Genomic DNA, 16,683 nt, shown 5'->3' with positions numbered 1-16,683 from the left:
TCACCAATATTCTGATACAGGATGGTATATCCGCCATTACTATTTTCACATCGTTTATTTAGTCTGTCATGGAGTTGTAGAGTGAATTAGACAGTAGTGATAACATTATAATGTCCACACATCAGTGTTGTAAACACTTCTCCAATTAATTATATAATTATGTTTTCACACTGAGGGAAGTGGAGAGACTTGATGTGGACTGTTATCAACAGCTCTGTGGGAGATCATCACCTTGAATATTACAGATGAGGTAGAAAGACATTTTATCTATGTGTACAATGTTGTATTTCTTTGTCACGTTTTATCAAAAGCGATTTAAAGTATGTGCATTTAACCATTAGGATACAAACCCAGACCCTAGTACATCGGTTCTAGCTGAAATAAGTAGTGCTTCATAAACAACACAAAACATTCATAACAGTACGCTTCTGCTCCTCATTAATGCAGCTCCTGATGTCCCCAGCAGCAACATGGTGGAGATCTGCAGCTTCATGCTGGTCAACTGGAAGACAACTGATTAAGATTAAAAGATTAAGATTAAAATCCATGTATTCATCCAAAACACATGCACAGACATGCAAAGGCACACTCATGCAGGTAGGGACATTTAATCGCTGCTTTTTACCCATCTGGTGCAGGACACACAGAGCAGTGAGCGACCATGTACGGCACTCGGGGGAGCAGATGTTGGGGGAGTGAGGTGCCTTGCTCATGGGCACTAGAGAGGGTAGGGAGACTCTTGGATTTTTGGACAGATCAATCCAGGTGCGACTTTTGTTGTCTCTCCATGGAGTCGAACCAAAGACGAACCAGAGACCTTCTCTGCCCATAGTCCAAGTTTCTGCCACTCGACCACCGCCTCTCCTCATGCATCATCAAACTAGTAATCTACACATCACTCCATGCGTTGCTCCCTTAACTACAGATGGCCTGCGAATGTCATGGAGTTTTACAGTGAATTAGACAGTTTAGGTATGATTTTAATCTCCACACATCAGTGTTGTAAACAGTTCTCAAATTAATTATAGAATTATGTTTTCACACTGAGAGAAGTGGAAAGACTTGATTTGGACTGTTATCAATAGGTCTGTGGGAGATTATCACCTTGAATAGTACTGATGAGGTAGAAAGACATTTTATGTATTTGTACAATGTTGTATTTCTTTCAGCACTTTTATCAGAAGGGACTTAAAATATGTACATTTCACCATGAGGATATAAACCAAGACCACAGTACAACAGTTCTATCTGAAATCTGTTGTGCTTTATACACAACACAAAACATTCTTTAACAGTGCGTTTTTTCTCTTCATAGATGAAGAACTGCAGCACCTGATGTCCTCAGCAGCAACATGGTGGAGATCTGATTTGATACACTTTAGATAAGAACCCAGTGTTTTATATTTCTGCTTTGCCATAAGAGACAGAACATGGTCATCACAGCTGTGTCCTTCAGGCTCGTCTGTCCCTAATAAAATGATAGGAAACATGAAAGTGATCGTCATTATTGTAGAGGAAGAGTTACATATGAACAAAGTGTGTAATCTTATTTTCTGTGGATATTCAACTGTGTATTTGAATATGCTTTTGGATTAAAACGTGCACTACCATGACAATGAATGTTTGTAATGGAGCTATTTCACATTAAAAGTATTGCATTATAATTTAATACATTATGTATTATGTGCAATACTTTGATTGTTTTTAAGTAATGAAATCAGGTCTGTACCTGGAGTCAGTGTTCAGTCTGGTTGGATTCAAGTTGTGTGTCAAGTTGGACCTTCTAGAGGAACATGAAACCAATACACAGATATGTAAAGTCATACATGGGCCAGGTTAAGTAATTAACAGACTTTTAAATGGTAAAAATAAAATATTAGTTCAAAGTTAATCAGAGCATAATCATTTCAGATTAGGAAATAGGTAGTGCATATAAACCCACAACTCTGTATGACACTGTCTGTTCTAGTAAAGTTACAAGGCTATGACTTACTCATATTTAACAAAAGAATTCAGTGAAGTCTGTCTGAGATTAACGATTTAAATACTGAAGGTGGGAGACACGGTTATTTTTCACTGTAACACGTGACAGGACATCAACACCGTGACTCTGAATAAAGAGCCTTAAAAGACGTAGTGCTCCTTTGAACAGCTGCTCTTACAATGTGTAGCAAGTGCTAAATCTCCATTAGTATAATAGTAACAAAAATCACCCTTTACATAATTGAACATATATTTTCCATGTGAACCCCTTTAACACAGTTCAATTCAGGAGCAAAATATAATTTATACAGTATTTATTAGAGCTAGTATTAGTAAACAGATCAAACAAATGCAGTACAACACATCACACATCCACAGTGTCTCTTTTGCTTATCATCACAGTCAGTCAGAAGTGTCCGTTTAACTTACGTAGCAGTTGAGAGATGCTTCGTTGGAGGTAGCAGGAGCTAGCTCATAGCCAGTGCTGCTGTTGAGAGCGGCAGAGTTCACACAGGAAAAGACACGACGGACGGGGGAAAAAAGCTTTGAGTCCCACACTCTAACCTGCTGAGCGAACAACGTCCACAGTGACTCCGCCGCCGTCCTCTCATCCAGACTCGCCAACCGTTCTCCGGTTCTTCGTGATACACAGCTCCGCAGCTTGTGACGACGTAACTCATGAGGCGTTCACTTGCAGCTGTGTTAAATGCAGCTTCGTTTGTCATGGCGAGTTGAAGAAGTCTGCTGCAAAGCTATGAATAATCCGCATGATGAAAACTCACAGCAATGTTATGCCTACATTATCAATATATTGAGACCCATGTGACACAGTTTGACATGGTTTAGCAAAGTGAATGAGGAGAAATACATCCAAGTGTGAGACGTAACAAAGCGAAAGCGGTCTCATGCTGCGTTCAGGGTAACTCTGTTAAAATGGGTTTCATAGGTCATGATGAGCTGATGAACTTTGATGCCACGCCATTAACAATCTGCATGATGAAAAGTCACAATAATGTTATGCCTACATTATCAATATCTTGAGACCAATTTGACACAGTTTGACATGGTTTAGTAAAGTGGCTGGAGGGAAATACATCAAAGAGTAAGATGACCAAAACAAGACATTTCCTGATGCCACCAGGGGGCGCTTTCCTTTTAAGTCATGATTTCTAGGTAGATGTCTTCCACTCGCGACTCTTGTCTTATATGTGTAGTTTGGAGTCGATTGGACAAAATATGTCTAAGTTACAGAAGCTCGCTTATATTGGCGTTTAGTCGAACTTTGAGACCTCACCACGGTCACACGGTATGATGAAAAGTTTAAATTCTGATAACTTTAGATCTTCATCTTGTTTTGTAGAGTCTCATCTAATTTTTAAGTTGATCTGATGAAAGCTGTCTGAGTAGTACATAAAAACATAACACGTACCAAAACAAGACATTTCGCGTTACCACCAGGGGGCGCTGTGATTGTAAGTCACAATTTCTGCACCCATGTCTTCTGGTGGCGACTCTTGTCGAATGTGTCTAGTTTGGACTCAATTGGACAAAATATGTCTGAAATATGGAAGCTTGTGTTTTGATGGCGTTTCATCAAACTTTAACGCCACACCACGGTCAGACGGTTTTGCTAAAACGTAATCCTTCAATAACTTTAGATCTCCAATTTGTTGTGATGACGATCGTCTAAATTTGAAGTTGATCTGATGAAAGCTGTACGACAAGTACATCAAAGAAAAAATATGGAATATGACCAAAATGGCCACTAAAGTCAAACTGGCGGGCTTCCTGTTGCGTTATTCATAATGCACTGATGGACTTTTTTGTGCATCTAGTCATGATACACAATAATCTTTGTTTTTTTTGAGGATCGGTGAATGCTAAATGAGGGGCTTTTCCGTAGGTGGCGCTCTTGAGCCATTTTGCCACGCCCTTTTCAAAATACTCCAGAATACGTAATTTTACGCCGCCTTCGAATTTACTGCAAACTCCTACAACTTTTTGAGCACATTAAAGCCCTCAAAAAGCCAATTCATTTAAGCTAAGAAAAATAATAATAATAATAATAATAATCATTTCAATTTCAATAGGGCCTCCCACCGATTTCGGTGCTCGGGCCCTAATAACTAGGGCTACGTTGTAGCACTTGCGGGCCCGAGCACCCGCACGTTGAAGCCTGTTGCGGTCGGTGGAGAGAGCGATCGATGACCAAGCGCACATCATCGATCGAGCATGCACTTCTCCACGTTGCATGCGTTTTGTGCTCTGCGGCAGTAGGTTTGCCAGTAGGTGGCGCCATCACTATTATTACGCACAGACATATAGATCTGTTCAAGTAGGCGCTCTGATGTAGCGTGAGAAATTTTGTGTCAATTGGTCAATGTTAACACAACTTAATTTTCACACTGATCAGTAGGTGGCGCTATGACCCTGAACTAATATTCATATATGGAGCTGTTCTATTCAGGATTGTGATCATAGGTCAGTAGTTTGGAGCCGGTTGGATAATGCAGAGTGGATTAACAAAGTACTTCCTGTTTCCTGGCGAATCAGTAGGTGGCGCTATGACACTGAGGAAATATTGACACATAGAGCTGTTCAGGCTTGGACTCTGACCATGTGACAGAAGTTTTGTAGTGATAGGACAATGCACAGTGGAGTTATGATAACATCGTGTCCTTTGGCGAAGGAAAATCCTTCGCCGCACATCAATGTTTACACGGTTTGAGGAAACGTCACAATTCTGACCATGATCTAATGACTTGACTGATCTGATTTGAGCTGTATATTGTAAATCAGCTAGGAGCAGTTCATCAAAGTATAAAACATGTCACTTCCTGTAGCCACCAGGGGGCGCTGTAATTTCAAGTCATAATTTCTGTGTAGATGTCATCAGGATGGCACCCTTGTCTTACATGTCTAGTTTGGACTCGATTGGACAATGTATGTCCGAGATACAGAACCTCGTGTTTTGATGGCGTTTAATCAAACTCAAGACGCCACGCCACGGTCACACGGTGTGACGAAAGGTCAATCTCTTAATCACTTTTTATCTCCATCTTGTTGTGATGGCACTGATCTTAATTTGAAGTTAATCTGATGAAAGCCCTGGGACAAGTGCATCAAGTAAAAATGTGGAATATGGAAAAAAAATGGCCACTTAATCCAAAATGGCGGCCTCCCTGTTTGGTCAAGCATACCTATCCAAGATATTTTTTTGTTTGTTATGAAACGACACATGTCCCGATAGATTTGTATAAATGTCGGCCATCGTAGTGCCGGGGTTGCCCTATAGGGGGCGCTGGTCAGTTTTTTTGCCACGGCCATTTCTTAAAACCATATGAATATCTTCAGGGGGGGGCTGTTGTTACACACATGTAGTTTGAGAGAGATAGAATCATGAACACTGAAGTTACAGCAATTTCGTGTTTCACGGCGAGTTGATGAACTTTAATGCCACGCCATTCATATGGCGTTTGACGAAAAGTCACGGTAATCTTATGTCTTCATTGTCAATGTCTTGGGACCCATTTGATACAGTTTGACATGGTTGAGGTCAGTGGATGAGGAGAAATTCATCCAAGTGTAAGACAAGCAAAAAACAAGACATTTCCTGTTGCCACCAGGGGGCGCTGCGGTTTTAAGTCATCATTTATGCATAGATGTCATCAGGCGGGGACTATTGTCTTACATGTCTAGTTTGGACTTGATTGGAACATGTATGTCCGAGATACAGATGCCCGTGTTTTGATGGCGTGTAACCAATTTTTAACGCCATGCCACGGTCACACGGTGTGATAAAAAAAAAATCCCTCAATCATTTTTTATCTCCATCTTGTTGTGATGACACTCATCTGAATTTGAAGTTGATCTGATGAAAGCCCTGGGACAAGTACGTAAAAGTAAAAATGTGGGATATTGCCAAAATGGCCACTAAAAGCAAAATGGCGGACTTCCTGTTGCGTTTTTCATAATGCTCCATGAGACTTTTTTTCATGACTGGTCACGATACACCTATATCCAGATTTTGATGAAAATCCGTTATGTGGAAACCTAGGGGCTGGTTCCAGGGGGCGCTGTAGAGCCATTTTGCCACGCCCAATTCCAATTACTCCATAATACTAAAATATCCGCAGACCTTGAATTTCCTGCAAAGTTTCATAACTTTTTGAGCATGTCCAGACCCTGAAAAAGCCCCCCAAAGGGAAATAATAATAATAATAATAAAAATCCTTACAGATTCAATAGGGCCTCTCACCATTCGGTGCTCGGGCCCTAATAATAATAAAAATCCTTACAGATTCAATAGGGCCTCTCACCATTCGGTGCTCGGGCCCTAATAATAATAATAATAATAAAAATCCTTACAGATTCAATAGGGCCTCTCACCGTTCGGTGCTCGGGCCCTAATAATGTGAATTCACAACGCAACACACGGGAAATCTTGTGAAAAAAGAAACATAGAAACAGTCGATGTGAAGGTACATAGACAACAGCAATGCGGCAATCAGATTTTTTTCCTCCTTCATACCCATACCTGTGCTTTGCGTGTTGGCCAACACCAAGTAGCTTTCTGATAACAGTGTTAAACTAAAGCTGTATGACTGATGGGACAGGTGCTTACGTCTTGAGCATCAGCTCCCTGCTGGAAGTGGATTTCTATTCCCTACTTTCTTCTTTTTTTCCTGTCAGCTCTTCACTATCTCTGTTGAACAAAGAAATATATACTTTAAATAGCTGTTTGCCTCACTGTGAGGGGACTGGGATCATTCTTACCAATAGAACTTGATGCTGACCCAATGACAGGCTGCAAGCATTTCGATTGAAATGGATTAGATCTGATATCAGTGTCAGACCTGCATATCCCTAAATAAAAACATGTTTGGAACCCTGCAGCGAGGGCAAGAATGAAGCCACATCATAAAGAAATGGACCACTAACCTTGTGTCATGTAAACCAGGCTTCCAGTGAGCAGAGCCACACAGTTGGTGGGCTGATGGTTGTGCAGGTACTGGAAGCCCCAGCCTCGGACATAGGACCTCTCATACATCAAGCGCGACGCGTTGCCGATCACCTGCAGAAATCGCTCCTGTTGGCCCTTGTTCAAGTACTCATACAGGAAGTCGTAAGCGGTGGCGAACCCAACCAATGAGTGCGCCAAAGGAACTTCATCCCAGGGGGCATCTTTGACCAGCCTGCAACACACAACAACCACACAAGACTGAAGGCAAGACACACACTTGGATCTTGAAAACAGTGCAGCAGGTGTGACATTTCCCTCTTTAAATAAAACCATGAAACAAGAAACCCTTCCCTGTGCAGAGCCTTTTAATTACAATAAAACACAGCTGTAAAACACAACTATTCAAGTTGAAGGCAAAATTAAAGGTGCTAAGTTGCCTTTAACACCACAAATACAGCTGCAGCAATAAAGAGATGTAGAACAAGACCTGAAAAGTGCAGCATGTGCTGGTTCACACACCAGGATCTGAGAATGCTGACTGTCAGGAGCATTTGTGTCGTAAAAAAGGTGAAAGGTGTTCTCCAATCCTGCTGCTTGATTTAATTGAAGAGAAATGAACTTCAGATGTTGTGTTAAAAGCAAATGCTGTGTTCGCTTAGTGTTTCCCACTGACACATGCGCCAGAATTCAGCGGAAAACCCACAGAGACACAGTCATGACCTCATCTGCAGTCTAGCCGCCGATCACTGAATTCTTCCTGTCATCACAAGTTTATGGAAAATGTAACGCAATCTTGTGGTTTACGCGCTACACTGTCAGTTAAATTAGTATCTGCTACAGGATCTGCTATTAGAAGCTGAGATCTTCACAAGCTTGACAAAGTTAAGTAATGATTCATTTTCTTGGGACTCAAATAACGTCAGCTACGTTGTTCAGATTCAAGGGAAATGGAAACAACGTACATGAGGGCAAACTGCCCGTCACTGCACACATTAACAACACTGTAATGAATATTCCTGCACACTTTTCTGTTTTATATGTTATATGGTGGTATGGCCTACGGGGCAGAGTGGTCGTCCTCCAACAAGAAGGTTGGTGGTTCAATCCTCACTATTCCCCATCTGCATGCCGAAGTGTCCTTGGGCAAGATACTGAAATACCTAAAATGGCCCCTCATTGATGTTCAATGCACTAATTGTAAGTCGCTTTGGATAAAAGCATCAGCCAAGTGACACTTAATGTAAACATGTTATGCACGGAAATGTCTGTGTTCAATAACATTGTGGCGATTGCTACAAGATTTGCTACAGTGTTTTTCAGAATGTGAGAATGTGTGTAATGAGACCTCTGCTTTGAATTATCTTCATTGGACTGTACTGGATGTAAAGCTGGACAATATTCCTCTGTACAAAAATCAATCCATGATATCTTATATGAACACAAGCATCCGTCATGTCGTCCATCTTTATATACAGTCTATGATATGAACAGGTGTGGATTAAGATTGGGTTAAATTTCTTCCCTTGTAAACTTACAGTTCTTTCTTTTAATGTGATAGTGATATTTATATCATTTTTTCTATGGCTTAATGTTATAGAGTTTTAGAATACTGCAAATGTTAGTCAATATATTGCAGATGTATTTTCTTTGGTGACACCTTTGCTTGTTGGCAGATTGGTTTGGTGATTTATATGGAAAAAATGTTTTCTGACTTATCTGCGGGCTGGATTCCAGCTCTTCATGCAGCTTTCATCAAGTCTGCTTGTCATGTGGAAGTTGTGTGCCTTGATTCCTAGAATCCAAGATTTCGATCTACTAAAGAACTTCAGTTGACAGCATGACAAGGGTGGTGCATACCATGCACACATTGTATATATTGCCTCGAGGCAATATTAATCTCTATAAGTGTATGTGAATATACAAACTCTGTAGACGATTTGGGTCCTTAAGTTACTGTTTCTATAGTGAGACCAATCATGTTTGAGCAGGCTTTGGTTTACCCGCAGGTAAACAGTTATTGTGGCAAGAAAAAGAAGCAGAACACATGCTTTGCTTTTGAATTTATCTGTATTCACATGCAGATAACCATTAATAAAGATTGATCAAATGTCGTCTGGACCTAAAACTCTTTTTTTTTACAACCTGTTTCCTCTGGTTAAAAGCCTGGCAGCTGAGTTCTGTACTGTCTGAAGACGCTCTGCAGATTTAGTGCAAGTTAAGCAGGTAAAATAGTTTCTCTGTCTCTAAACATAGATGGAATTCTGCCAATGTTCCATTTTTCATAAAAAACATGTTTGTACATGTTTAGTGACCTGCTGTTCAAAATATTAACAGGAGAAATATGGTCATAACTATTTTTCAGCTAATTTTTTTTATTTTTGAACAATGCATGACGTCACTGTAGTGTTTCCCATTACCTACACTGTGGCAGCCCGCCTGCTATGCTGGCCTGCTGCGTAAACATGGTCCTGAAAGCCTGTTGGGACAGATGCCGCTCTTCATATCGCCACATGATTCACATCTGAACTACTGCTCGGCTCACTGTGAAAAAGTTATTCCACCAAATAAACCCTGCAGCAACATGTATTCACAAAGGAGTTTTTCCTCTTCATGCAATTTTCCACTGGTGACGAAAAGGCCTCACTTAATATTGCTGCCTCTCTGTGACCTATAGCAAAGGAGACAATCAGCTAGAAAGTTAGCTTTTTCTAGACACTATTCTCTAAATCGATTTAAGGCAGTCAGGTTGGAAAAGTTTACATATACGCCTGCAAACTTTCACAATGTGTCATAGATTTGAATTTAGAAAGTGTTATTTTTGACATTGCATTATGTATTCATGGCTGATGCTGTGGCAGGATCAGCAAAGCGAAAAAGAGGAGAAAGGACAGAAGAAAAATTAAAACCTAATAAAGCAAGTTATAAAGTACGAACTAAAAGGTGAAACAATTTGAGAATTACATGATCATAAATGATTCGAAACTGATCCTGAATTGGCTTTCTTCCTCCCGAACAGGTATGTCTTATGTGAAATAATTCATAATTATTTTGTGAATTGCAAGATTATTCCCTCGTTGCCTTGCGTCCTACAAACAGCTGAGTGTCTTTTTTCACTCTTTCTTACGGTGGCCCTGAGAGCTCAACGAACAGCAACTTAAGAAAACATATGCAAGTTGACAAAACACAAGCAAAGTAAGAAAACATCTTCATCAATTTCACAACACAACACAACACATTACAGAAACGCGCTGCAATTAGACACACGCGCTGCAAATAGACACACGCGCTGCAAATAGACGAATGCTCAGCAAATAGAGGCGACAACACAACGGAAGTGTTTCCAGAGGACAGCTAAAAGGGATGGACACCGCTGCCGCAGGACACACTAAAACGTCCAATACACCATACAATTTCGGTTCCGCACAGGGGTTGTCATCCCGCGTGTGTGTGTGTGTGTGTGTGTGTGTGTGTGTGTGTGTGTGTGTGTGTGCGTTGGTGTAGCGGGCTGACCGGTCTCGGGTGTCGGGGCACCGACCCCGCCCACTTGCCCGAAAGAGGGGACAAAATGTCTCTTCTGATTGTAAAGGTTTCAAACCCCTGCTTACTATGGACAATACATGGCCTCACAAACAGGGTCTTGCGTGTTAGCGCTGTTTATTCAGTTTAACAGGAGAAGACGGCATGTCTCTAGATCGGACCATCTTCAGAGCTCACTGTGGGTCTCTCCGAGCGAGTGGGCGGGGTCGGAGCCCCAGTGCGCTGGCCACACACACGCACACACACACACACACACACCTACGCCCGCTCCTGGTATTTCATGAGGGTCTGATACGATGATGATTTAAAAAATGAACGTGACGTTCAGTCACGTTTATCTTTACGTTCACGTTAAAAATATGAAAACTGATTGGTTAAGTTCAGTGTTCGCGAAACATATGCAAAACACTGTACAGGGAGCCACTGCAGAGGGGCTGAAGAACCGCGTTCGGCTCCACAGCCGCGGGATGACAACCCCTGTGCGGAACCGAAATTGTATAGTGTATAGGACGGTTTAGTGTCTCCTGTGGCAGCGGTGTCCATCCCTTTTAGCTGTCCTCTGGAAACACTTCCGTTGTGTTGTCGCCTCTATTTGCTGAGCATTCCTCTATTTGCTGCGCGTTCATCTATTTGCAGCGCGTGTGTCTATTTGCAGCGCGTGTGTCTATTTGCAGCGCGTTTCTGTAATGTGTTGTGTTGTGTTGTGAAATTAATGAAGATGTTTTCTTACTTTGCTTGTGTTTTGTCAACTTGCATGTGATTTCTTAAGTTGCTGTTCGTTGAGCTCTCAGGGCCACCGTACTTTCTAAGACAAATGCACGTGCTGAGCCGCAGACCCAGGTTTTTAAGATAGTAGACGGTGGAAACACAACCTCTTCTGCACTCAGCGGCGCCACAATCAACCAAAATCAAAAGTTCTTTAAATTACAGTTTACCACTATAACAAATAGAAAAACGGAAACAAAATTTCAGTCAAATTATGCAGAACAACACACAACTTCACTTATGTGATTTTGCAGACTGTGTAAAAAAAAAAGGTGCAGGCACCACTACACCACAAAGTAGAAGTAGCCCATTGGAACATGGTAAGTGGAGTTGCTGCAGACATAATTGAAGGGTGTGAAGACCACAGCTGACTGATTCCTGTAGCGGCTGAGCAGAGGCCCTCAGAGACTCAGTGACCATAATAAAAGTGCGGCCGAGGAGAAAACTCAGTGTGTTCACAAGACGTGAAAAGACATGCTAAGTGGGTTCTCCTCTCTGCGCTATGGCACACACACTGATTCTGTGAGAAATGTATAATACCACATAATGAGCCCGCCTGGAAAATCCCCTTCCCTCTGTTCAGTGGCTGGAGGGAGCACAGCAGCCACACAGCAAAAAGAAAAGGATTAAGCTGCTCTACGTCGCTGGCTCTCCACATGAAGGAGGGGGGGGGGGGGGGGGGGCTGACTGATTCTTACTAACTAAATCCAATAACATCGACTATGAACAAAAACTTGTATTCAAGAATAATGAAGAAAGATTCTTGTGATAACTTGACTAAAATGACTCAGTAATGTGTAACTGTATCGATATGAATAAGCTGATGGCCACACCAGCCTAAGACAAGCTATAGCATCAACTTTTCATTTAGAAGAGGAAGATGGGCTGTTTAATGTTTTTAAAACAAGGATATTTCCCCGAAGAAATTATGCAATAAGTGAATATGAAGGTATTTGATGAGACATTCACATTCTCCCCCTTTAGGATTCATTCTGTATCTATAGTTTCTGCTGATCAACTTAGAGGATGAATTTAAATGTATAGATCACTTGTTGTTTCCAATGTGTGAATATGTTGAAACATAATAACAGCATTTGGGCTCATATGTAAAAGACTTGGGATGTGAAAGGATGATATAAATGGAAATCAACATACCAGCCATTCAAATCCTTAACCCTCTAACCTAAGAACAAAGATGCAAAAAAAGTTTGTATGTAGTCAGTAATCAGTAAAATTACCAACAACAGCAGCAGGGCGAGCGATTCGTGTAGAGACCTTCCTTTGTTTCAGGATATCAGAACTATAATAACATTGTTATTGTGGTAACCTCGCTGACAGGAAGCCTGTCAGTCACCTTTAGCTTTGTCATGTCACTATTTGGCCCGATTTAGCAGGATTCTGAGTGTAGTTCACTTGTAACAGCTGACATGCTATTTAATCAATATTTAGGTAAAGCATCAGTATCAAATGAGGATCAGAGTCTGTATCTACAAAGTTTTCAGGGCTTTGATCAGGATTGGGCCAAAAAACACTTGATAAACGCAGCTCTACTTTAATAATGTTGCTGTTTGGTATATTTTTGTGATTGGATGAATTTTGTCTCGACATGACGGGACCCTCTACTTTTGTACATATTTCCAAAATCGTGAATGAAAGTATTACTGAGAGAGTGGGGTCACCGTGAGTAGCAGCTGAGTGCAAATTCTCTTTATGTTGAATGTGAATGTATGTAAATGATCTGTCGGAGGTTACCATGGACACCAACACCGGATGCAAATATTCGCTAAGCATAATTTCTGAGACCTTCCCTCTTTTAAAGCTGTGGAGAAGTTGAACGGCTCTAATCCACGTCGCAGCCATTTTGCACCTGCCAGACAAAACTAGTGTTCAATGAGCTTAATCAGATTGTTCGGGGTATTCAGAATATCTGTTGACGGCTGATGCTAACAGTGAGTTAAGACATGGCCCACTGCGAAAAGGCCAGACATTGGCTGAAGGGATCAAGTCTGATGACTTGTTGACTTCTCGTGGTAGAAATAATGCTTGAGTCTGTTTTTATTGCAAATGGTTCTGAAATATTTTCCTTTCTAAACATCAATGTGACAAAGCAGTGTCTGGCTGCTGCCGGGAACTGCCAAGGGTCCCATGCAGTACTATTTGATGGCATTTGATTTTTAGTTTAATGATTCATTGTCACTCTGTGAAGAAATATTTTCACTTTTACTCTGTCAATTTAAGCTAATTTAGGAAAGAATTATTGTTTTCTTCTATGTTGTAAAGTTAATTAAAAAGATTTTATAAAAATCAAATCACATAAATTTACCTTAAAGAAATTGACAGAATAAAATAATATATATATTTAACACATTTAATGTAATCTTTCCCCATAAGATCCAGTCAAATCACAGACATGTCAAGATATTTCAACAAGACTGATTTTAAGCGTGCTGCAGGATCCTCGGCGGACATAAGTAACAGTCAAAGCAAAATGGATTCAATCCCTGTCTGTTGTTCAGCTCACATCTGAACATTTCATTTCCCTTCATCAGGGGGTGCAGGTTTCGCAGACAGCTGCTAAACATATTTACCCTGCCACAGAATCTTGAGAGTAAAATGCATCTATCAAACAAGAACACTGGGAATTGGACATGGTAGAAAACCCTGTGGGGGGAGGTCTTAGCATCAAAACCTTTGTGATGCACACATGTGGGTGCAAAGAGATATCAGGTCGCATCTGTAAACTCTACTGACTAGAATTTCATTTTTTTGCTCTGGGAAAAGAAACAGGAGGCTGGTTCAAATTGCTTTTGTAGAAGTTAACACAAAAAGCCGACAACCATGGACTCTCTGGCTCTGTTAACAAAAATGGCTCTTGAACAAGTATTTGGCACAGAGTATATGTCACCAGCTCAGTAAGCGGATCATTATGATTTAGATGAGATCTTAGGTTACTATTGTATAAGGTTATTATTACAGCGTTTCATCTAGGATTGTGTGGGTGTAAATAAACTTCAGTCCGGTGCATGTCCTAATAACTTGGTTTAAAGTGAGCGCAACCACCATCCTTTCACTTGTTCACTCTCTGTTAACTCTCTGCTTCACTGTCCGTGTGTCGGTGTGGTGTCAGTGTGTGAGTGGGGGCGTGTGTGTGTGTGTGTGTATGAGTGTAAACATCGGAGAGGATAAGCGATGCGGGAAGCTCAATCGATCAAATACACATACAGATCAGCTAAATGTTAGGAGTGGTGCACTTTGGAGCTCTGAAATAGATGAGATAATAAAAGAGAGTAAATCTACCAACTAGGCTGAGCCGCCATCCTCTCCATGTAGTCCTTGGCCAGGTCGAGGGCCCCGGCCCTGTGGGGGTACAGCAGGCAGAACATGGACAGCACACCCAGATTGTTCCCGTACACCTCGTTCCAGCGGGCGCTGAACTCCGCGGGGCTCCAGGGTGGAAGGTACTCCTCCGGGTGCTCCAGCATCGTTTCCCCAGCTTCACGAATCCTCCTCGCCATGTTCCGATGAGTCCCCGCAGCCGCGTACTGCAGCTCCTCCACATTCCCCCGGTTGAAGTACAGCATGGGATGTCCATCGTAGTTGCCTCCCATGAAGGGGATTCCTCGGCTGGGGTCCCCTTCCGTCGTAGCCACCACCGTCGGGACAAGCAGGGGCCACAGAAGACTTAGGAAGAAGACTGTGGGGGCCCCGCGGGTGTAAGTTCTCATCATCTCATCAGAGGGGAGACTGTGGCATTGCCAAAGGAGCTCAGCTGAGAGGGAGCATAGAGGGAAGAGAAGGATTTTGAGAAAGCCAGCACATATTCTGCACGCCATTTTTTTTTTTTTTTTACAAAGCCGGCATTCCTGGAATAATTAGATACAGCTGTAGTCCTGATGATGCAGGCTTTCCATACTGATAAAGCACAACAGTTAAATATTAATAACAGGTCTTTCAGATAAAGTAGGACCTTTTGTTGACAAAACATACACACGTTTAGGTTTCCTCAAAACTCTTTATCATTTCTAGGAATTCAGTGATAACCTCCTGCCAATAGCCACAAGCACGTTGCAGATCTGGAGCTTGTTACACCTCTGCACACTGTTACCTTATAGTCACCTCCCAGGATTTGTTTCTGAGTAGCTGTTGTGAGACAAGTCCAGCCATGCACACCCAGATGTCCAGACGAGCAGACCCGGAGGTCATAAATGTCCCATTACTGCAGTAACATTAGTCTAACATTGGTCTGTTGAGCGTCTCCAAACCAGAGAGCTGTGCTTCACAGAAAGACAAGGGCTGTCCCAGCGTCTCTGCTCTGAACATGATGGTAAATTCCATGACCTTAGTGGAGCCATTGGAAAAGGCCTGGTGGAAAACCATTTGGTAGTCATTTTAACGCCGTCTAGACAGGGGCACGTTCTAATAGGCGTTTGCTGTCCGACGTGTGCGTGGAGTTTGTGTTGCGTTTGATGAACAAGGGGAAGCTGAAAATGGTTCTTCCACTGTTATTAATTCTGAGATTTGACCTTAGGAGGCGTCACATTCCTCTGCGGTGAACGTGAGGGTGCCCGGTCAGCTCATCGCCATGTTGAAACCGTCAACACAACTTTGGACTAAATTATCACAGGGAAGCTGTCACTGTGTCATGAGCCAAGGTCCTATTATAATTAGACAAACTTAACAGTTGGAAATTTAAATCCAACTGTAAGATAGTTTATCAAATTCAATGGATATTGATGAATCAGTTTATTGATTAGTCATCTAACAGGTAATTCGAAGTAAAAAAGTATTTATAATTTCTGAAGCAAAACTGCCAAAAATGGGGTGGGTTACAGCCTCTCTCTGTTTGATGAAATCGTAAATTTAATATCTATAATTTCACCCTGCAATTGGGGCATTTTGATGGTATTTTTATATTTATTGCGACAATTAATTCTATGAAAAACAATAAACATAGTATGGAAAAACAATAATTATTATTAATTCTGGTTGCTGCTCTAAAATCATATTTCTCAAAATAAACATTTAAGAAGTTTATACACAGTCCTGTGGATGGTGCAGAGAAATACTGAGGCACATTCTGAATACATACTCACAATATGAGTAGCACAGAATATAGACAAGGGCTGTATCAAGTAATGTTTACTCACATTCTTAAACATTGTTCTACATTTCCTGATTTTTTTGCTGAAAATAAAGCAGCTGTTTAGAAAGCCCAGAGTAAGGTATCATGTGTTTACACCACCACCAATACCAAAGTCCTTACTTTTTACTGATATAGTTTGGGTGGCCTGAAAAGTGGTCGTAGCATAGTGTGAAAACTTAATAAATATTCTTAAACTGAATAACATGTTGTTAATATATTCCAAAAAAAATAAATAAACAAGACATGACCTCAGTTTGTCTGTTACTCATTAACAGAATCACAGAGCTGTGTC

General features: G+C 41.3%; 1 protein-coding gene across 3 annotated transcripts in view; it reads right to left on the bottom strand.

Moving 5' to 3' along the window:
* dse (dermatan sulfate epimerase) overlaps positions 1 to 16,683 on the bottom strand; it is a 44,948-nt gene that overhangs the window by 27,566 nt on the left and 699 nt on the right. The window contains exons 2-3 of one of the 3 annotated variants that reach the window (XM_062410848.1): positions 14,546 to 15,017; positions 6,925 to 7,178 (exon numbers count right to left, since the gene is read on the bottom strand). In XM_062410848.1, coding sequence (XP_062266832.1) covers positions 6,925 to 7,178; positions 14,546 to 14,976 — 685 coding nt within the window. In that variant the 5' untranslated portion in view covers positions 14,977 to 15,017. Of the gene's footprint in view, positions 1 to 6,607; positions 6,761 to 6,924; positions 7,179 to 14,545; positions 15,018 to 16,683 lie in introns of those variants that run through there. The other 2 variants (XM_062410849.1, XM_062410850.1) reach the window with 2 other exon arrangements.

The sequence above is a fragment of the Platichthys flesus genome, chromosome 18, assembly GCF_949316205.1.
Source record: "Platichthys flesus chromosome 18, fPlaFle2.1, whole genome shotgun sequence".
Classification (NCBI taxonomy): Eukaryota; Metazoa; Chordata; class Actinopteri; order Pleuronectiformes; family Pleuronectidae; genus Platichthys; species Platichthys flesus.
This window is presented reverse-complemented; position numbering and strand designations above follow the sequence as displayed.